The sequence below is a fragment of the Babylonia areolata genome, chromosome 10, assembly GCF_041734735.1.
Source record: "Babylonia areolata isolate BAREFJ2019XMU chromosome 10, ASM4173473v1, whole genome shotgun sequence".
NCBI classification, from domain to species: domain Eukaryota; kingdom Metazoa; phylum Mollusca; class Gastropoda; order Neogastropoda; family Buccinidae; genus Babylonia; species Babylonia areolata.
This window is the reverse complement of record NC_134885.1, coordinates 16,878,143-16,902,030: the sequence shown is the minus strand read 5'-3', so window position 1 is coordinate 16,902,030 and position 23,888 is coordinate 16,878,143. Positions and strand designations below refer to the sequence as shown.

The window sequence follows — 23,888 nt, the reverse complement described above, 5'->3', positions numbered from 1 at the left end:
TCATGGTGACCTCAGTTTCGATACCCTTCCACTTCCGTGCTTGGGGTCAGTCTTGACTGAGTTATGAACCCAGGTGTGGTCATGTATAGGGGACTCCGAATGACCGGCGTGGGAGTAATGCCACTGAAATGGTGCAGATGACGGGGCAGCAAAAAGAAAAAAGTTTATAATTGAATAAATAATGATAATAATGATGATAAGATAATAATATTGATTATACTAATGATAATGATAAATAAGCAAATAATAGATAATATTACACACACACACACACACACACACACACACACACACACGCACATACATACACATGGGCAAACAGATATGCACAATTTGCAGTCTCACAGACATGAAAGTCACAAAAAAATGTACATAGGCCCAGCACTACACACGAAAGCACAGGAGGTTGAACAGATAAACTCATACACATATACATGCATATGCGTGCGCGAACACACATGCTCTTCAGCTCTCACATTACCCCCCCCCCCCCCCCCACACACACACACACACACACACATTCACACACACCACACATTCCTACGTATTGTAGCTTCCACAGCACACACTTACACGCACATAATCACACACACAGACAAACACACACACACATGCCTACACAGACACACACTTATTCCTGTATTTTGCAGCACCCACAATACCCACATCTCAGCACACACACACACACACCTAGCTCACACAACACAGACACACACACACATATTCCTACACATTGTAGCTCCCACGACACACACACTCACACACACACACACACACACCCACATACATACACACACATGCACATGCACAGAGCTCTCATGACACATGTACACACACACACACACATACTGCCACCAATTTGCTGCCAGAGGAGTGGGAAAAGATGTCTTACATCATGAACGTGGTGTTCAGCATGTTGCTCAGTTCAATGTGTTTGGGAAAGCCCAGATAGACTGTTCCATTTGGAAGAAATCTGCGCATTGTTGGTTTGGAAATGATTCCAATATTCGTTTGATGAGTGTTGATGGCTTTGCCTCTTATTTATGATGATGATGTTTTTAAAAGGAAGAATACAAGGAATTTGTAAATTCTTATGTTAGGGGGGAAAAAAGGATGATGAAATACATAAAGGTCACAGACCATTTCATTTGATGAAACAAACAGGCAGTGGAGTACTTTGGGGAATGGTCCCTGTGCCCTGACAACCTTGTGTACCAGCGAGTGCAGACAGCAGTCTACGACCCCTCCCTTATTGGTGACAAACCCAAGTGGTACGCCCAGCACCTGCAGGCAGTGGAGTTCCATGTCTATGACAATGCCTCATCACTGGCAGCTGCCATCACCTCTGTCAGTGAAACCCTCAGTGATGAAATCCCCACAGGTAAGGCTGTTCACAGGAAGAAATATCACTTTGACATTGTATGGTGGAAAGATTGGGATAGTTGAGAACATACAAGATGTGAGAAACCAGATAATCAAAAAGAGATTGTGAAGATTTAGAAGTAATCTATATGATTCCACTGAGACAGTATAGACTGAGATTTTTGGAGTGAAAATTTTGCAGATCCCTGTACATGTTAACATTTTTTAGTCAGTCTGTTTCAAATAGAAAGTCTGTTGTGGATGTAAAAAATCTTGATGCATGCATCTAGTTTGTGAAGGGATTGCATTTATGTTTGTATGTGTAAATTTTGGAACACAGCAGTATGAAGTGGGTCAGTGTTTGGCAGTATATTTGAGTACCCTATGAACTGGTCAACTTGTAGGCCAAATACATATTGCAATACATATGGAGAATTTATTGTGTGAAGAACACAAATAAGTATTATGCTTAAAGCAGAATTTTAAAAAGTACTGCCTCTTGCTTTTGTATTGACTTTTAACAGTTTGGGAAACATTATTCCTGCACCATTCTTTCATTGACATCAGTATTTTCTGATTCATTGCAAAGATTCTTTGTGTGGAAGCTTGTGCAAACAGTAGCAGAGCATAGACACACAAAAGAAAAAAACTTATTATGATATACAAGAGGAAGAAGAAGAAGAAATGAAACATAAAATTTGGCAATAAGAATTCAGTCAATATACTCAAATATATCATAACTTTTGGCTTGTGTCTGCAATGTGAGTCTGTTTTTACCCTGTTGTGTGTGTGTGTGTGTGTGTGTGTGTGTGTGTGTGTTTCAATGGTAAGTTTTATCAGTTCACTTTTTCAGGAAAGTCTACGGACTGAGACACTTCAGTTTTGTCAGCAAGTGTCTAAATCCACAATTTTGAACCAGTTTGCTCCCAGTTAGAACTGTCAAACACACTGCACAGAAATGAACATGCTCACAAGATGGCAGTAAAAAAATTGGAGGAAAGATATTCTGGTAATTGATTACTTTATTTGGTAAGTCATCTATTCATAAGTTTTCCCAGTATTACTTTCAGAAAATATTTCTTTTATAACCTTTGTTTAAAAAAAAGATTACAGGCCGAGAAGGTAAGTCTGCGTCACACACAAATGTATATTGTGACGAACCCCAGTGGAGTTGACCGACCGCCAGTTTGAACTCTGAATGATGAACTTCATGATTTCTACAAGTTTGACTTTGTGATCTCTTATGCCTCATTTTGAACTTGTTATCTCATCTGCCAGTTGCTATCCAGCACTCCTTGCACCCTCCACCCCAACCCCCCCCCTCCCCCCGCCCCTCCCCATACACACAAAACATTGTTTTTCCTGTTACGACTTGTGTAAACAATGTGAGTCTATGTAATAACCTAGTGTTCGTCTGTGTGTGTGTGTGTGTGTGTGGTAAACTTTAACATTGTCATTTTCTCTGGAAATACTTTGCCTGCCAATATGAAATTTGGATTGAACAAAGTGGGAAAAAAATCTTCACAGTCATATGATTGTATCATAAACAGTTTATTTCATTCAGGACCCAGGTCCAGAAAATCACAGTGTTAATGTTTGGGCTTGAAGACAGCATGACCTTGTTTTTCTTGTTTGCTATTAAAAGAAAAATACAAATCTGGACAGAACACATACATTGACACTAACTACATCATCGGCGTGTTTACCGCATATGAATATTTAAAAGTGGATAGTAAATTAACTAGAATGAACATAAAAGAAATTGAGTGGACTGAGTTGTAGTTTCTGTAAGGCTGTTGAACACAGATCTCCACAGATCAGGAGAAAACAGCTACTGATGATTTAAATGGCGTTATCACCTCGACTACTGTAATCAATTTATCACACTAAAAAACCCACAAGTTTAAATATCAGTTTTGGTGTCATATACTGTACCATGTCAAACTGATGCAAACCAGACCTACCTGTTCGCTCTTCTCGGCCAAAATTGTTCACAGCAACTCAGCGACACTACATCTCGCCATTAGACCGCCATCTGCTAGCCAGTGAAATGCCATTTCTGAACTTACTCTCTACCTGAATATGCCTGGTTTGAATCTGGTTTTTACTCTCCACCTGAATATGCCTGGTTTGAATCTGGTTTTATGTCCTTTTTTTTTACTCTCTACCTGAATATGCCTGGTTTGAATCTGGTTTTATGTCCCTTTTTTTTTTACTCTCTACCTGAATATGCCTGGTTTGAATCTGGTTTTATGTCCTTTTTTTTTTTTACTCTCTACCTGAATATGCCTGGTTTGAATCTGGTTTGATGTCCTTTTTTTCCCCACCAAGCTTTATAACATAAGATACAGAACACATATTAACGATTAGAAGAAAAAAAAACTTGCTTTTTTTGGGTGTTTTTTTTCCTCAGTAAAGTGTTGTAAGGCCTTGCATCTCTTGTTTTTTTTGTTGTTGTTGTGTTTTTTTCAGTTGTTTGAGGTCACACATGAGGTAATAAAATTTTGTCTGTCTTGTTATCTAATAACAAAGGGTGGTAATCTAACATTTCAAAATTTGAGGTATGATCTCCTTCACAGTATAGAGCAGTGTAGTGACAACTTGTGAAAAATTCAGGGCAGCACAGTCTGCATTGCTTCACAGAGGACAAAGTAGTAGGTCTGCTTTATGTTGTTGATTTTTTACAGATGAAAGTGGCAGTGACAGTGAAGGAGCTGAAAGCACAAGCTCCAGTTATTCTTCCCTCTCTGACCTGATTGCTGAGATGACAAACAGTGAGATCGATGGTGAAACTCCCTGTGAGCACTTGGAAAAGAGCTGCATGTGTGTGTGTGTGAATGAATGTGTGTGTGTGCACATGATTTTCCATATGCTGACTTCGTATTTACCTAGTAAAGGCCAGCTTTAACAAATCCATTTTCTCTAGAAATACTTTGGAATAAACATAAAGAAATAAACATTCCTTCCACTCATACTATAAGTTAATGTTCTCCAGGTTAATCCAGATTTTACAGATCATGAATGTTTACTTTTGTTTAGTCACTGGTTTATTTAGTTTTGCATCTGAATCCACAAGATGTGGTTACTTCTATTCCATCTCTTTGCTGGAAAATGTGGTTGAAAGATAGCCTGACGGGGTTTTTTTTTTTGTCTGTAGTTGCAAGGAAAGTAGAGGAAAAGTGGACAGATAACACAGAATAACATAAACTATACCAATACTTTAAAGAGGGTGCTGATGTTAGTAGAAGGGACACACTGATATTTTTAGTCGAAGCTGGTGTTTTTATATCCAGCCCTTGAAAGGGAAAAATGTCGAAAGGAAAACATATGAAGAAAGACACAAGAAATGAGTAATTGTTAACACACAAAATCATGTGATGTTGTAATTTTATTGTGCAGTCCACCCCCATTCTTCCCTGTCTCTTTCTTTCTCTGTCTCTCTGTTTCTCTGTCTCTCTGTCTGTGTCACTCTCTTCTGTTTCTTTCTCTTTCTTTATTATTTTTATGAAGGAGATTTTTAAAAAAATTATTGTTTTACTTTTTCATGGAATCAGTGTGTGTGTGTGTGTGTGTGTGATCGTATGAGTATGTGTATCCATGTATGTGTGTGTTTGTGTGTGTGTGTGTGTGTGTTTGTGTGCGTCTGTATGTTGTCTGTGTCTGTACATAGGTTTGGCCCATATATTTAATACCCCATGCTTAAACACACACACACACACACACACACACACACACACACACACAATTTCTATCTCTCTGTCATGCATGTACGCACACTGACAATCACAGGCAGGCAGACAGACAGACACACTCACTCACTCACTTTCTCACTTACTGTCTCTCTCTCTAAAGCATGCGTGCATGAGCGTATACCCACCCACCAACACACACACCACAGACACAACATGCACATTTAGACTCACAAACACAGTGACAGTAGCCACACTTGATCAGTTTACAACCCATCCACTCAAACTTTTACAATATTAAACCCACTGAGTGAGGAGTTGTGAAATAAATTTTATGACCCAGCGTAGCTTCATTGAAGGGCAGTGCACTCGCAGAAAAGATAACAGTGGGAGGGCATGTGCGCGTGCACACACACACACACATTCACACTCACAGACACGCAAACATGCGCACACACTCACTTACACACATGATGATGAAGTCTCCTGTTGGACCGACGGATGAGTAGGCAGGCAGGCTTATCTGTTGATGTGTGTCCTCATATGAGAGAAGAGGCCGATTCTGGATGCGCAGCACTTCCCACAGGTGTTGCAAGGGAAAACGTCTCCAGAAGTTGAGCCCTGCTTCTTTCGCTCCCGCTTGTCCTTAATGGCCACCATTCTCTTGTTTTCAAACGTCTTTATGCCACTAGAACACAGCATTCTCCAGTGACAGCAGTCAAGGGCATCAGTTTCCTAGGAAGTGATGTCTATGTCACAGGCTTTGAGGTTTGTCTTCAAGGTGTCCTTGAAGCGCTTGCAGGGTCTTCCAAGTTCACGGTGGCCTTCCTTCAGCTGGGATCCTGGGATCTTTGGGATCCTGCTGTCTGTCATGCGGACAACATGTCCTGTCGAACGTAGCTGGCACTGGATCAGCAGGCTTTCAATGCTGGGCAGGCCGCTCCTCTCTAGGACCTGGAAGTTGGAGACCCTGTCTTGCCACTTTATGCCGACGATCTTTCATAGGCATTTCTGGTGAAACTGCTCAAGTTGTTGAATGTGATGGCGATACGTCGTCCATGTTTCACAGCAGTACAACATGGTGGTCAGCACAACGGCTCTGTAGGTTTTGATTTTGGTGCTGAGCCTGATGCCTTTGTTGTTCTACAGCCTGTTGTTGAGTCTGCCAAAGGCGGAGCTGGCCTTGGCGATGTGCAGCGTCACTTCTACATCAAGGGCTCCGTTGCTGCACAGGGTGCTGCCCAGGTAGCAAAATTTGTCGACTGACTTGATCTCTGTGTCATCAATCTTGATTGCAGGTGGGCCCGGAGGCACTGGCATTCTGTGAGCTAGCTGGTTGGTACATGGACTCAGTCTTGTTGAGGCTGAAGTCTTGTTGAGGCTGATGGCGAGTCCAAAGCGCCTGCAGGAGGTTGAGAACCTGTACATAATGAACTGCATGTCCTCATGGCTGTGTGCAGTAAGCTCGCAGTCATCAGCGAAGAGGAACTCTCTCAACAGTGCCTCAGACACCCTGGACCTTGCGTGGAGTCGCCGCAAGTTGAAACTGAATGTAGATGCCCCATTCACAGTCTTGGAAGGCGTCAATCAGCATGGCAGAGAAGAGAATGGAGAACAGTGTGGGTCAGTATTTTCCTGTACTCTCGCCTGCATGCCATCGTGGAATGACGCAATCAGCTGAATTAGGCTCTCTGGGCAGCTGAACTTCAGGAGGATCTTCCACAGACCACGGCTGTTCACTGTGTCAAAGGTCTTAGTCAGGTCTACAAAGACTATGTGGAGCTCCTTGTTCTGCTCATGGCACTTCTCTTGCATCTGGCGTACGGCAAACACCATGTCACATGTTCCCCTGCCTGAGCGGAAGCCGCACTGTGCTTCAGGGATGACTGTGTTGGAGACATGGTCAACCAGTCTGTTCAGTATGATGCGGGCGAAGATCTTGCTGGCGATGCAGAGGAGAGAGATTCCACGGTGGTTATCACAGGATGTGTTGTCTCCCTTCCGTTTGTAAATGTGGACAACTGAAGCATCCTTGAAATCCTGGGGGACCTCCCCTCTCTCCCAGATAGACTGGAACAGGGCGGTCAGCTTGTCTATCAGCACCTCGCCTCCGTACTTGTAGATGTCGGCCTGGATTCCATCCCCTCCTGGTGCTTTTCCTGACGTTGTCATCTTCAGGGCCTTCTGGGTCTTGGCGTTGGTGGGAGGGGCAGCTAGCAAGTCATTGACTGGTAGCTGTGGGAGGGCTGTAATTACCTCATCAGATACAGACAAGTCCCTGTTGAGGAGGGTGTTGAAGTGCTCTGCCCAGTGGGCAAGGATGTCTTTCTTGTCTATCAGGAGGGTGGTCTGGTCCAAGGCTCGGACAGGGGTTGATCCTGTGACTCTCAGCCCATACACAGCTCGGAGGCCATCATAGAAGGTCTTCATGTTGTGAGCATCAGCAGCGGACTGAAGCTCTTCGGACTTGCTCTCCCACCAGGTGTTCTTCATCTCACGCAGCCTCTTCTGTACGAGAAGCTTGGTTTGCAAGTGCTGGTTCTTCTTTTTCTGGCAGTCTTTATCGGAAATGTGATCCTGATGCCGTATATGCAGTGTGTTCAGGAGCTTGGAGATTCCAGAGTTGTTCTCATCAAACCAGTCTTTTTGGCTCCTCTGTACAAAGTCAAGTGTGTCAGCTGCTGCTGTGTACACAGCATCTCTAAAGGTGCTCCATACCTCTTCTACATCAGTCGATGCAGGAATTTCTTGGAGAGCTGCTTGGATTTGCTGCTGCAGCATGTCCTTGGTGATAGGGAAGCGGTGGATGTTCAGCTTCCTATGGTGTTTCTGCCTGGCTGATTGGAGCTTGCGTGCAAGTCTGATGTTCATCTTGCTGCATACCAGGCGATGGTCCGACCAACAGACTGCTCCTCTCATGCAGCGTGTAATGGAAACATCACCTGTGTCCCTCTGCCGGACAGTCACATAGTCCAGCATGTTCCATTGCTTGGAGTGGGGGTGCATCCATGTGTTCTTGTACTTGTCCGCTTGTTGGAAGAGGGTGTTGGTGATGGTCAGTCCATGCTGCATGCAGAGCGAGAGCAAAAGCAGTCCGTTGGAGTTGCACTTGCCAGTGCCGTGCTGTCCTAGGACTTTTGGCCACGAGGAGAAGTTCACGCTGACACGGGCATTGAAATCCACAAGGATGATCAGCCTATCCTTTCTGTCTACTGCTGAAATGGTGCGGCTGAGCTCCGCTTAGAAAGCTTCTTTGATGACATCAGGGTTGGTCATTGTGGGGCATAGCAGCTGATGACTGTGGAGAAGCGATCCTTGGACAGCTTCAGACGCAGGGTCATCAGCCTGTCATTTATCCCATGTGGAAGGCTGTCAAGCTGTTGTGCAAGTTTGGTTCGTATGGCAAAGCCCACGCCTGAGGTTCTTGGGGTGCCATCTGGCTTCCCAGTGCAGTAGAAGGTGTAGCCTTCTCCAACTTCCTCCAGCTGGGTTTCACAGGCAAACCTGGTTTTGCTCAGGGTTGCTATGTCCACCTGGTAGCAATCAAGCATTCTAGCAATGAGTGCTGTGTGCCTTTCTGGTCTGTAGTCTCTGTCCAAAAGGGTGCGAACATTCCAGGCACCCAGAGTCAGGGCATGACTCCTGGTTCTTTTCTGTTGTTTTCGACCGCTATTGTTGGATGTCCAAGTAGGTGCGGTTTCCTACTAGGTACTAGGTGAGCCAGGTTTTGTTTAGGGATCCTTTTATCTCCCCTTCCCCATGTGGGGAGAGCAGTGCTGTGCCTAAAAAGGGCTGCTCTGACGCTGTGGGAGGATACGGTCGCTGCATCTGCCCCAGTCTATGGTGGACGACCATCACCCCACAGCCGCCTGCATGCCTGTTGTGACTAGGAACTGCCAGCAGCATCCTCTGCCTGTCCCTGTTACCACTTCTCCATCGCTGCAGGGCTTGGGAAAGCTGGGTGTTGAAGGGCTAGCTCGTCGTTCCGACATTTGCCTGGTTGCCTGACAAGCACAGGTGATTTTTTTTTTTTTAGTGAAGAAGAGTTGTGCAGACCCTTCCCCACTCTCTCGCCTACCGACGCTCACAGTCCCACAGGTGCAGATACTGCCACGTGTAGAGTGGCTTTGGCAGGTGCAGTTTTTTTCTTCGGAGTTCCATCTCCTAGGAGGACTTCCAGCCAAGGATAAGAGCTCCTCCTGCTCTTTGGTTATCCTCTTCCATCTTCACAGCCATTGGGAAAGGTTTCCTCCTCTGCCTGGTCCGTCATTGGGAGGCTTCACATGTGGCAGGTAGTACTGGGTTACATGGTACCAGTAGCAAGGACTATGCCCCTGACCTGACAGATCACACGCACATACACACATACCAAATACACTCGCACTCATATACCTCCACCTCTCCCACTACACACCCCTTCAACATAAACATGAACATACTTTAAAACACGCACACTAAATACACGTGCACACATACACTCACATAATCAAGCACACACAAAACTCATACATGCATGCGCACAAGAACACAAACAACAACAACAACAGCAACACTCGACTGTGATAACAGTAACAACAACAAGACATTGCCTGCCTATATTGTTGCCAGTGCAGCTGATTTTTGGTATGATCCTCCTTGCATATATTGCAGAAAGGCGACAATATGTGCAGTGAGGGTCTGCACATATTGTCACTGCACATATTGTCTCCAGCGACAATATGTGCAGGGCAACAGTTTGTGCAGAGGGCAACAATATGTGCAGTGAGGGGCTGCACATATGCAGGGTGATCATATATGCCGCACATGCCCCTGCTACTCCCAAACCACTTTTGACTCCATGGATTGACATCAGTTATCTATTCACAGTGACATATTACTAAAATGAAACTCCTAATTTTTTTCATAGAAAGATTTGTGCCAATGTCTCATTACTTACTGTATAATGTCTGTTAATGTCTATAGATTCAACATTAAAAACAAACCCACTTCATTTGCATTTGGTTTCAAAGGCCTTGATTCTTCTTTCATTGTCAACCAGCGGAGACCATTTTTCACATTCATATTGTCTCCTTACTGCAATATGGTTGTGAGGCACTTTATAGAAGCATATAAAACAAAAATAGCAAATCCTTTAATTGGCGATCAGGTCCAAAATGGTAATGCTGCATTTGTCAGCTTGCATATATATATATATATGTATATATATATATATTGTTGCAGTTGATTTTGTTGTTGTTGTTGGTATGCTTAATAAATGCATGCATGATAACCCCATTGATACTGTGAAATGTTTTAATCACTCTGTCCAGGTTCTGAAGATGAATTAAGAGCATACAAACTAGAAATTTCCGTAACATCAGTTTACTAATCTTGACAGTCACCCCAAACCATCTCCCCCTTGATCTGAAATCCCTATATATAAGGGTAGATAAAAAGTTCTCAGCCGTACCAAGAAAGCTTGGCAGGAGAAACTTGACTCTTTCCTACTTTTGAATATAGTATCCCCTGACTGTAGTGTACTTTGTCCAGTGGTGTTCAAGCATTGTTATCCCTGCATGGAAGTTTGCATCTTGTGCCTCCAAAAATGCCTCAGCAGAATGAATGATGTCATCATCACTTCCAAAACAGTGCCCACGAAAATGGGATTTCAGTTCAAGGAACATGAAGCCAGAAGATTCCTTGAAGTTTCAAGTTGGGCCAGCTTTAGATCTGTCATCAGCTTTCTGGGCACTCCATTTTCAGACAGCTTACTCATCCTAGGATGTCAGTCAGAACCATCTCTACTGAACCATAGCTGATTCCCATAGTGTTGGCTGTTTGTGCAACAGACAAATGCCTGTTATCCAAGACCTTGTGGTTGATGGCTTCCACTTAATCATTAGTGTTTAAGGATTTTGGGTGGCCAGACCATGGGTCATCTGTAATCTCCCTGCCACACTTGGATACAGCAGTCCACTTCTTGATTGTTGAATAAGAGAGGGAATCATTACCAAGTGTCTTTTCCATGTCTTCATGAATGGTCTTGGGTGTCATGTCCTTTTTCTGCAAATACTTGATTACTGCACTGGTTTTCTTTTTGTCCATTTCTGCTTTTTAGCTACCCTTGGCTACTTTCAAAGACCCTCACCTGCAAACAAACATAGACAAGTACTTATAACTTTGTGAATAACCTTTGAAGAGATTCTAATTTGTAGTTGTGCTCATGTTTTACAGTTAGTGCCATTGCTTTGGATTAGGCTGAGAACTTTTTGGTCTACCGTGATACTAGCAGAATCATACCGTATGCAGTAACCAAGGCTAATAAGCATGTGTTTTGTATGGTGTATCCTAACAGCTTTCGTCCCAGAGAATCAGGTCCTGGCTGTGGATGAGGCCAAAGTATTTTGCCCACCTGACAAGTTGCATGTGCCAGAGGCCCCATCCACTAACAGTGATTCTGCCTTCTCACTGCAAGAGGACAGTGATATGAGCTCTTCAGAGTCTTCCAGTGCAGCATCTAGTCCAGAGCCTTCAACACATGATGTTGAAACCAAAGACACGGAGGTGTGGCTTTTGTCTGTGTAGCCAAGAGTTGCTTTTAGTCATGTAGTGATGCATGCATTTTCTGTACAGTCAGATTCACAATGTAATCTGTATTTTTGCAAGCACCTGATCAAATTCAGTGCTTGCATTATTTTTATTCAGTACATACTTGTTACATTATTCATTATCAGTAACAATGAACTAGGAAGGGCATGGCATTCATTATTCTGCAGGTCTTTACTATTGCATGGTCCTCAGTTATCTACGCTTAATTCTTTCATCGCTTCCTCTTCATATCCCCTGTGGAGTTACTGGAAATTCTTAATGATTTAGATGATATCCCCATCTGGAAATTCTTTGCTAGAAATTTCCCATTTTCTGTTTCTCTCTACCATATCTTCCTTCTTTATTTTCTGCCTAGTTGGTCCATTCACCAATATTTCTTCTAAAAAGTCATGAATGTTTGTTTGTGTTTTAACCCTTAGGCTGCCAATATGACGAGATAACTTGTCAGCGCAAGCATTTACGCTTTGCTGCCACAGTGACGAGATAACTCGTCATCGAAATATTCTGACTTTTCCCTGGTTTGCATTAAGTTTGTTGACAAAAATGCTGGTAGCTTTAGCTTGGGGAATCTTTCTAGATTCTATTCATAGCTAGAAACCCCATCTGCATCATGAGGCAGTCCTTATTTGAACATTTTGGTTGGATTATTGTCGCAGTTTGCCTGGCTCCTCTCCTCGCTCGCTCAACAAAATGTCGGACCCTGTGCTCAAGACATGTGATTGTGGTTGCATGAAACCAACCAAGATTGCTTTCTTTAGCTGATGCTTGGAAAGAATTGAAGTGTAAATTCAAAGGAGAAGACAGTGATGAACTTATGTAGGATTATTTGATAGAAAAGAAAGGGCGCAATGAATAGACTGACCAAGACACGACTATCAGTGAGTGATGTCAACTTTACAGCCATAGCAGTGAACAGAAAGTGACTGAATTTTTAGCAGGACACAGTGTGAGCGATTTTCTGGGCATTCAGCCAACACGATCTGATGAGAACTGGATGATGTGACAGTGTGTGAGAGGAGTGAAGAAGATGGGGGTGGAGACAGAGGGGGCTTGGCCTCACATCCATATTATCACTTGGAGAGGTCACAATGCATTATGTATGTCTCTTTAAAAAAATTTTTTTTTATTGTGGTTGTTCTAGTATAATTTGTGTGTGCAGGTATTATCCATTTGTCCAGAAAATATGATGTTTTAGTGCAAATTACCTGACTAATGTTTGTAATGAACAAGTTGAAAATGTGACAAAAAACAAAACACTGATTTCAAAACAACAGCATGTCACTGAAAATATATAAAATGGGAAAACATCATGTGTTTTTATTCTTTATTCATTTACCTTTCAGAAAATACATACTTTTATGGGTCTTTCTCCAATAACAAAGGGCACAGAATTTTTTGAAAATATATAGTTTTTTGTGTGAAAAACCCTGGCAAATAGATCTCACTTAAATCTTATTTTCCTGGCAGCAAAAGGGTTAATGTATAAATTATGTTTGTATTTGGGTTGCTTTTTTGTTTTGTTTTGATCTTATGAAAAATTGATGGAATAATCATAGTCAGAGGCATATCCAGGTTTGAGTGCCAGAAAATGGCTGTACATTTGCATAGTTTTCTTCTAAAGGTTTCTTTTCAGGTTTTACTGAATCCATTTTGAATGTGTTTTCAGTCCTGATATGGCCAGCCTTCTGCACTGTGTTGGGTTATAAGCATCAATGATAATGATAAATCTCACAATTGAGGATGCTTATGGATGCTATTCTGTATTGCACGGTTAAACACCTTTGAGTGTGTTATTTATAGTTAATCTGTTCTCTGCCAGGGAAACATAAGTCCTGCTGGAGAGCTTCTGCAAGGGAATTTTCAGTTAAAATGGAATTGAATTAAAAAATTCTACAGGCTACATTTTTTTTTGTCAAAAGGAATGTTTTTTTTTTCTTTTCTTTTTTTTTAATAAGGAAATTGACTGAGCTTTCTGTTGAAAGCACTGTTGAAATTGTGGGATGTAAAGTTATATATTTTTCGCTGATTGAACAATAACATATATTTCAACTATTTAATTTCACATAAAACTTAGCACTATCATTGTGATTTTTTTCAGCAAAAAACTAAATGACAGCACTAACCAGCCTGCAAACAAAGAACACTCACAAAAATAAGTCCTATTATCCAAAGTGTTGTGACTGAACTAACATTATTATCAAGACTGCACACATTTTGGAACAATTCCAAAATGTGTGCTATCATAAGTCACTAATTCCCCCCTCTTCCTCCTCTCCCTCCTCCTACCACTTCTCTCTTTGCATGCCATTGATGTTCTTGTGGTTCTCACCTTTTCCCTTTCCCATGCCTACTTAATGATCACGCCCCAGTGTTGCACACCAGGACTCAACATTTTACTCAGTGATATGTCACGATCTGTGTGAAACTAAAAAAGAATCACTCTGCGGTATGATCTGGGTCATCACATCTGCACTTTGTTTTCCTGAAGTTGACAAAGGCTGCCAGTATCGACACCTTTGTTGGGCTGGCAATTGATGAACACTTTGAGCCACATATTATGCTATATACTATATTAGGACTGTGTTCATGTTAATTCTTGATAGAAATACAGTCTTTTTCTGTGCTGGCCAGCATTTATTATGAGATTTCTATTTCTGGCTGAAGGAAAATTTGAGAAATTGTGATGATGGGTTAACCCATCATGAAGGTAAGTCGCCTGACACAGAATGGCAGGTTATTCTGTCATGTTGGCAGTGAACAGGTTTAAGTGCTGTCTGTCTTTTATCTGCTTTCAGATTTAGAATGATGTAGCTGACATATCTATTATGAGACATAAAATTGTTTAATGTGTTTATTTTTTTGTTGTTGTATTTACGTTTTATACATGCATCTCACACAGACAAATGTGCACACATGCTCAGCCTCTCTCTTTATCTTGCTCACATGCAGATAGGTACCATATTTTCTGGACTAAAAGGTGATATTTTCTTCCTCAACTTCCTCCCATGTGCCTTGTAATATGGTGCACCTAATGTATGGTTAAAAACTACTGCAATGCAGTCATGAACAGGAATGGTATTGAGGTTGACCTTCAAACTTGGAAGTAGGATGTATTTGGCTGTGAAAACAAATGAAACCTTTTTATGACTAAAAATTAAAACAGCTCACAAACAACTCGCATTTACACAAACAACACACTAGAGGGAACAGGGACAGGATGGATTCAAGGTGGAGATTGACAGATGCGGATGTTTTATTCATATGAAGGCCATTGCCCCTCATGAAGGGGTACAACACACAAACAAGCAGTCACTGAAGAAAATCATGAAGTTGCAACAGATCTGAAATGCAATGCCTTATACAAGTATATTGACAAAATCCTTATGATGCTTTCTTTTTCAGATGCTAGAAGTAGACTTAAACGAAATTTATTGCGATATCTATAAAAAGCAGGTGGGATGTATCGTACTCTCAAACTGGTTAAAGCAGCACAACATAAAACGAAATGCAGCTCATCTTCATTTCCACTTTTGCACAATGGACACTTTAAATCAATAGCAGAATGTTTCCTGTAACAATAATAATGCTTGGAAATTTCTGAAATACCAAAACGAAATCTTGTCATAATAAATTTTAAGTGTCTGTCTAAGTTCATACGCAGGTAAACCTTAACGTCATGACCAGTACAAAATGTCCTGTATACGCAAAACCTATCATAATGGAGATTGACAGAGCAGACAAGTGTGCAGATGATGCAACATGTGAAGAGGGTTCTGGTAAGTTAGGCCCAGATGTCGACTTTGGTTGAAGGTGCAAACATGGTCACAGCAGTGACAGCAGTCCACTTACATGTATGTAAGTCGTATTTCTTTTACTGTCAGAGTAGAATTATTCGTGTGTCTTCACATTCTTAAAGGAGCTAAATGATTAAACCTCTTTATTTTTTTTAAACTGATCAATTAATTGTATGACATTGTTGTTGACAGGAGCACAAGATTTTCAGGTATGACTCTGGCAATATAACGGAAACAACCTACTCCTTGAACAGGTGAATTGTTTTCTTGGACTCTCGTCATCAGAGTAATAGGTAGAGGCATACTTGCAGAAAGCTTTCTGTAGGCAGATGTATTCTGAATGAATCTGGATTTTGATGAATCATTAGGGTTTTCTGTTACTTTTGTATACATTCCTTTTGTTTGTTATCACAGATTATCTTTTATGAACATTTGTATGATGAATCATGATAATTCTCACAGATCTTGAAAATTATGTTTGTCAGACAGGAAAAAAACAACTGTGATTGAAATTAGAATGATAATATTTTCATTGATTACTGTTCTTTTGTTTAAGAATGAGAATATCTTGTTTTAACACTTTGGCCTCTGTGGTTGCATTTTGGCGCCCGCTAGGGAGGCTGCCGTGGTCACTGAAATGCGACCAAAAGAGGGTAGGTCATTCACAAACCAATCACTCTTATTTTGGGGAGGTTTGAAAGGCCATATTTTGTGCATGTGACCAGGGGAATCCCCTTCTATCGATCGACACTATCTTTTCTGTACTTCTGCAAGTTTTTGAGTGATTTTATTATAGTTTTATCCGCATCTTCGATCTTCTCATTTTCCAAAATAGCTGCATCGACAAGCAGACAACATTACTTCACAACTGAGCAAGTTATCGAGCAACTGAGACTGCAGCCAGGCCAGTAAAATGAAGATTCGGGCGAAGAATACCTGTACGATGATGGAGTTTCATTGTTTGAGGGGGAGGGTGATAGTGATGGTGACTGGGCACCAAGCCAAGTACCAAGTCGCGAGCGTACGGGGCGTGGCAGACGAGTGGAGCACATGTTCCTGCTATGGTCACCACATTGGCAGCTGTGAGTGACAGTGGTAGTGAAGGGGAAGAGTGTGTTACTCAAGTGGCAGCATCTGTGTCACGTCGAAGACCAACAACACAGTGTGGTCATGGTCGTGGGTCAAGCTCAAGTACACACCAACAACCAGGAGCAAGGGGGCGTGGTAGAGCTGTGCCAAGCCCTGATTTGTTTCAATGGGAGTTGTACCATATGGATGAACCATACTGTCCTGCAGAATGGCTCCCAAATTTTACTAAGAAAACTGGTAAGAGCTCTGTGTGTGTGTGTGTGTGTGTGTTTGTGGTGTGGTGTGGTGTGTGTGTGTGAGAGTGTGTGTGTGTGTGTGTGTGCTCGCACGTGTGTGTCACTGGAGTGTGTGTGACTAAGATTAGGTTGCACTTATTTTTGATATAGACGGATCAGAGGTGCACTGTTCATACACTAGTAGCAAATATAAAATTATGTGTACATTGTATCAGACAAGTGTAGGACATTGAAGAGCAAGAAGAGTATGTATATTTACCACACAAATGTTTCATGTCAGCTTTTTTTTTTCTTGTGAAGAAGATTATGGAGATACACTGCGTAAAACAATGCCTGTGTAAAAATCTGTGTTTTTGCTATTTGTGCACTTGTTTATGATAATATGAGTATGTTATCTTTTATTTGCAGTATTTATTATTTGCTGATAATGAATCAGCTGTTTTTAATTATTACTGATTGTATTTTACTTCTTTTTTGCTCATGTGTTTCAGGTGTCCTTGTCAACACAGACAACTTCCGTCCAGTGGACTTCTTTATGCTTTTCTTTCCAGAATCAGCATTCCAACTCATGGCTGACCAGTCTAATCTGTATGCAGAGGAGCTGCTGTCAGGCGTCACTGAACTGTCGACATTCAATGCTGAATGCTGCCAAAGACACCTCTGTCCCTGAGATAAAGGCATACACAGCTCTTCAGATCGCGATGGGGCTGTGTGGTAAGCTTGAAATTGAAGACTATTGGCGGACATACTGGCTGCTCAACCTGCCATTTGGATCAATAATGTCCAGGAACAGGTATGAGCTGATAAGCAGGTTCCTCCACTTCAGTGACAACTCCAGGCAGGTACAACGGGGTGAGGAGGGGTATGACCCACTCTTCAAAATCAGACCTCTCCTCAACATTGTGGATCCACTCTACAGCCAGGTCTACAGCCCAGAACAACAGCTCTCCATAGATGACAACATGATCAAATTTAAACAGAGTGTTGCTGCAGGGACTTTGCTCAAGATTCAACTGACACCAGCACAAAGGACATGCAGCCTGAACACTTCACACAGCAAGGAGAAAAAGTGGCTGTTTTTTATGACGACAAATTTTACGTTGGAGAAGTCCTTGAAGTTTATCTCCAACAAGAGCCACAATAGCATTACTGACCAGCTGGGGAGACAGGAATGCATTCAAATGGCCAGACACAGTTGATTGTGATCCAATTGATTCAAAATTTGTCTTGGCCTGGAACTTGGACATGTTCAGCACCAATGGGAGAACATGGTGTGTGGAGTTTGATGTTGTTGTCGAGAAATTCAGGGAGTGGAAGTCATCATAAGTTTCTTTTTTTATATATTTAGGCATATTTCAGACATATATATGCAACTGTTATTCATAACAGGTGAGAAGGTTCCTGAAATAGTGAAGTGTTACATCAAGTTGGTGTATTTGGGAAAGAAAGGCAAGTGCTGGAGAGAGTGTCTGGTGGCAGGGTGGGGTGGGGTAGTGAGAATTATTCAATTTATTTGTCAGAAACAATGCATGACATTACTTTGTATGCATGATAGTTGGTTAAGTCAGATGCAGACAAACATTTTGATATGTGAGCCATCTCTGTAAACCAGTTAGAAGTGGAGATAAATGATATGCCTGTGGTGTGATTTTGTGTTACACTCGCGCACTGTTTTTTCACTTCACAAATTGCAGTTATAAGGGTCATTTAGTTGTCTATACTTTTTGTTTGTGAAGATTGTAGTTCTTGCAAAAAAAATCAACAAACTCTAAGTAGTTAGTTATGCGTCTGAAAGAATTTTCAGGCACATTGGGAAATTTCCTAGACTTTGTCGGGGGTGTAAAATTGGCTTTTTGTCTCATTTTGCATGTGATTTTGACACATTTTAGGTGATTTTGCTGATGAATAAAAATGATTTGGATTGTTATACACTGAATGTTTTTATCTTTTCTGTTTGACAGTAGTATGAAAATGATGTAAAATCAGTCCAAGCATTGTCAGATACATAGCGTGGACACATGGCATGTCTAAAAATCAGCTTGTATCGCAAAATGACGCAACACGCACATATACAAAATATTCAAACTGGGATATCTCAGAAACTATTGGAGATATTGATTTGAAATTTTGCATGTGTTCTTTCCTTGTTATTGCCTTCAATATGAGATAAGCAGTAGCCAATTATATTTCAATTGAAAAAATGAGTGGTCTTACCTAATAGCTGCACTGAAGACTTCAGCTGGTGAGCTTGCTTTGTTTTCAACTGCATTGCAGTGATGTTTGTGTTGTACCTGTCTTTGTTTATGTCTGTAATGTGTCGAAGTGCAAAATTTGTATTGAAAAAACCCCCAACAAACATAATAATTAACACAAAAATCAAAATATTTCACTTGTACTAACATCATTTATTGCTCAAAAATTCCATCATTCCTCTTACTCTGAAAAAAAAACAGGAAGTCATTTGGTTCAAAAACAAAAAAGTTATAGTAATTTGAAATTGGTAGGTGTAATTTCTTGCTCTTTCTTGAAAATCAGCTGGCGCCAGGGAGTGTTGCACTCCAAACTCGCTGGCGGTGAAAGGGTTAAGGAGACTGCCATCAGCTGCATAAAAGAACATGGGCAGGAAGAGTTGACACATGGATATTGCATAAATATTGGCCATTTTTGTTGCAGTGCAACTCGGAGCGAAGCTGGGCCAGGTAGTCCACGGAGTCCTGCTATGACAGGGCGACATTTCCCCTCCTCTCCTCACTCCCCTCTTCACCTGCAGGGGCTGGGAAGAGTGAACCCCTCAACAGGACATATAGTGGACACTCAGGACAAGCCCCAGCTCTTACCTCCACCTTTGGGGCGACAACCCCCTTCACCCAGACCTCATCTTGGGAGCTTCTCCAGTGGGGGCTCAAGTTCCTCCACAAAGAAAGGGCTCAAGGTGGGTGTGGGTGTTTCAAACCATGTCTGTTTCTTTATTTGCCTTTAATGTAGAATAGATGGACATTTAGGTTATGTTTGAGGGCTCATTAGGTTGTTGAGGATAATTTTCTTTCATGAAAGAATCCCTCCTTTAGGTGTGATTTGCAAATGTCATCCTCTTTTCCCATCATTCTCTTTCCTCTTATCTTTCTAATTCTTTTTGTCACCCCCTTTATTTACTGTTGTGCCTGCTGGTGTATTATTTAAGTTTGACTGGGTGTTGGTGAGGTGACAGCAGATGGAATGACACATAATCTTTGTGTTGGTGAGTTGAAAATAAGTTACACATATTTAAATATCAGTGAGTTAACAAACTGATTGAAAGGTACATTAACTCAGTACTGCCAGTTAGCTCCCCTGACTTTCCCCACAGGCAACCCATTTGTCTGGGTGAGAAATAAAATCGCAAAAAAAAAGAGGAAAAAAAGTTAGAATTTATTAATTTAAAATTTCCAAACTGATCAGTAACATAATGAGTTGGTTAGGGATAAAATTTAAAACTTCACCCTTATTGAGCTATCATACAGTGAAATAATGATAGTATCCATATTTTTGTTTGAAATATGCACACACTGATGACTTGTAAATAAATCCAGGAAAGCACACAGACTTTGAAACAGAAATTCAGAATGTTACATAGCCTCTTCATCTAATTCTGTTGTCTGTCTTGTAACTGAGAAGAAAATGGGTCAGACACCATTGTTAACACGCACTTTTCACGTGAACCAGTCACTGCAAAGATAACTCTCCTGCTCGCGAACACAACAACACACTCTGCATTTATTGGTCACAGTGGAGAGTGGAAAAGTCAGTTAAGATACTCTTAGCTTATAATGTCATTGAGCAAAGTAGGTGGCACTCCAAAAATTCAAAACTATCTCAAGCCAATTAGGCTCCTTTGTGTGAAATGGTTGTCAACAGTAGGGCTTGATCAGGGCCCTTCGTCCGGAGTGAGTTAATATTCACATAATCTTTGTATTGGTGAGTTGAAAATATTTGACACATATTTATGTATCAGTGAGTTAACAAGCCGATTGAAAAATACATCAATATTATGTCTGACTGTGTTTTAGTGAACTGACGACAGACTTGTTATTTTATACAGACAGGGTGATTGTGTTACAGGGAGGCTCTGACGCAGGATCTGACAGAGGATCAGGTCATTCCATCATCTCCACCATCAGCAATGAACTAACCGACATCGCTCAGTCAGCCACCAGCACAGTCACTGAGCTCTTTGGTGAGGATACATGGGTCACACAGAACTGCCTACTGTTATGATTTTTGACACACTTGTGTAAACAAAGTGAGTCTATGTTTTAACCAGGTGTTCGGTTGTGTGTGTGTGTGTGTGTCTGTGGTAAACTTTATAACATTGCCATTTTCTCTGCAAATACTTCGTCAGTTGACACCAAATTTGGCATAAAAATAGGAAAAATTCAGTTCTTTCCATTCATCTTGTTTAAAACAATATTGCACCTCTGGGATGGGCACAATAAAAAAGAGAGAAAAAGAAGCCAAATTATATGCAAAATAAATTTACTGCTTATATTTTTTATTCTCTAAACTTGGCACTTTGATCTGATATTCTGACATAGCATCAAGGGCAGTCATTTTTATAATTTTTTGTTCAAACAGGAACTTCTTTTGCTAAGCATGGAAGTTATATTTCTGGTGCATGTCTTTGGTGCAGCTAGTAATAAAGGGAAATTAATCTTTAATTAATGCTGGGTGGTGGGTAGGGGGGCGGGGGGGGAGTTAATTTGCTTTTAACTGATCTTTCTCATCTTAAACATTACATTTTGAAATTATACTCAATACATAAAAAGCTAGTGTATTTTACTCTCAGTGTACAGGGCTTTCACTATGTTCATTCGCCCAAGTGGTCTTTTTCGGAAAATACTAAAATCAGTACGACGAGTGGGCTTTATAGATCTATTGGCTGAGCCCTGAAGGTCATGGGCAAAAATCAGTTGCGTACAGATATTTATACGTATTCAAAGCATGTGCTTATATTCCTCGCGAATGCGAAGGACGCCATTTTGTTTCAAGTTGTTGACCTGGCCGTTCAATCCTATATTCAATCAATAATACACGATAACATGTGATGGAAAGTTGGAGAAGGAGACTGTTAAATATTTATTCAGAGAAAAATTTGTTAACGCCTCATCACTTACTGGATTATGCCCCAAACTGCCATAAAAATATCCACAGAATCAGTCGGAATTCACAGTTAAAGATAATAAACCATGAGAGTTAATACCCTTGAATTGATGAAACGTAAAAATTTCCAGTCTTGACTTTTCTCAAAATGAAGTCCTTTTCACTTCATACAACGTTTAGAAGTACTTGTACTTGGCTCTACATGTTATTAGTTTAACAAAATACTCAATTATCATATCAACTTTAAAACTATAAAACTAGAATGAACATAAAAGAGAAATTGAATCGACTGTGTCAACCGGGTGTAACTTAAACTTGTACATCTATCTAGATCCAGAGAAAACGGCTAAATGTTGCAGTGTAATTGCAGCGATAGCCACGTCTCCTTTTTCGCGGACTTAAAAAGAATTTTTAATCACCCTTAAAGATTTTTTGAATGCCCAAGATACACCAGAATAATAAGTTTTAAACAGTGTTCTCACTGCAAATACTGCAATCGATTTATCGCCCTTTAAAAAACATGTTTAAATGTTATATTTTTTAACATCAGTTAACTCACTCCATGCCAAGAGTTTTTGCCCTTGAAAATCCCTGAAAACCCAGGGTTTGTATAGGATGGGGAAAAAATTGTAAAAAAAACAAATAAACACCCAGACAATTGATATTTAGTATATTTATGCAAGGAATATTGTTCCATATGTGTGCAAAAAATCAAAGTATTTACTCACCATCTTGATGTTGATCGCAGTATCCATATTTTGTGTATTTTTTAGCATTTTTGCACCCATCAGAAAGGTACACCAACATGTTCCACATCACATTCTAACACTATTTGAGGAACTGAAGACCTAGTGCATGCAATGGAGTATGAACAGGTGGTGAAGAAAGTTGAAATTCACACATACAAAAAAATTTTTGTCTCTACATAATGAAAATCAAAGAACAAAGAAAAAAACTCAACCGGCTGGGTGTTGACTGGCCAGTCACCTGACAAACCTGGTGTGCCAGTGAAGGGATGTGCAAGAGGGAAAAAGGAAAAATTGTCAGTCCAATCACTGGTGAAAACACTTGCAAAATCGTCCGTTTCCTCAGTGGTTTCGTCGTCTGTGTCTGTCTCATCTGCTGGCACATGTTCCTCACTTTCCTCTCCATTGTAAACACTCTCTTCAGCGGCCGAATCTATTTCTTGTTCATCGGGATCTGGTTCAAGTTCAAATTCACTGTCCGAAGAATCAACATGATCTCCTTCGACATCAGAGCCTTCAGTTTGGATCATTTCCAAAGCATCTTCGACACTGAGTAACATTTCACCTCTCCGACCGTGTCGAACACTTCGCCGTGACGCCATCTTGTCAAACAACTTACAAAGCTGACAGGGGGCACGCTTTGTTATCAACTGCGGTTGAGCTTATCGCGACACACACGCAGCGTGTGTGAATGAAAAGCTGACCAGAGGTGACGTAAGATATCACATCTGCTTTTGATTTTCGCATCCGACGTGTCACTCCGACAGCACGACTTTTTAAAATCCAAGTCCGCATATGCGGACATTGGCATCCAACGCTTTCTCCGACGATGTCCGCATATGCGGACAATGGCAGCGAGTGAGTTAAGGAGCCCATATAGTGTAATGGGTAAGACAGTTTCTTCTCACCCGAACATGCAGAGTTTGAATCTGTCATTAGGACTTTTTTTTTTCTTTTTCTTTTAACCCGAAGCTTTATAATAACAAATACAGAACACATTTTAACGATTACATTTTAAAAAAATGTATCACAAGTGAGTCTTGAAGGCCTTGCCTCTCTTGTTATAGCTATTTTGGTGAAATAAAGTGATCTCTGTTCAGCTGAGCAAGGTCTTTAAAATGAGATACAGGAATAATGCCATGACCCCCCATGACTCTCAGGGTCCTCCCCTCTTCCTGGCTCATCTGGGTGTTCCTTCTGTGTTACTTGCATACCCTGGGACTGTGACATCATATCATTGAGTATCTT

At 41.1% G+C, this 23,888-nt stretch overlaps 1 protein-coding gene across 1 annotated transcript in view; it reads left to right on the top strand.

Annotated features, from left to right (window-relative positions):
- Window positions 1-23,888, top strand: part of LOC143286832 (MAP kinase-activating death domain protein-like) — a 296,616-nt gene that overhangs the window by 53,954 nt on the left and 218,774 nt on the right. The window contains exons 10-15 of the mRNA XM_076594655.1: window positions 1,165-1,381; window positions 4,050-4,160; window positions 11,386-11,594; window positions 15,626-15,687; window positions 19,432-19,690; window positions 20,857-21,005. Of these exons, the coding sequence (XP_076450770.1) occupies window positions 1,165-1,381; window positions 4,050-4,160; window positions 11,386-11,594; window positions 15,626-15,687; window positions 19,432-19,690; window positions 20,857-21,005 (1,007 nt within the window). The remainder of the gene's footprint in view (window positions 1-1,164; window positions 1,382-4,049; window positions 4,161-11,385; window positions 11,595-15,625; window positions 15,688-19,431; window positions 19,691-20,856; window positions 21,006-23,888) is intronic.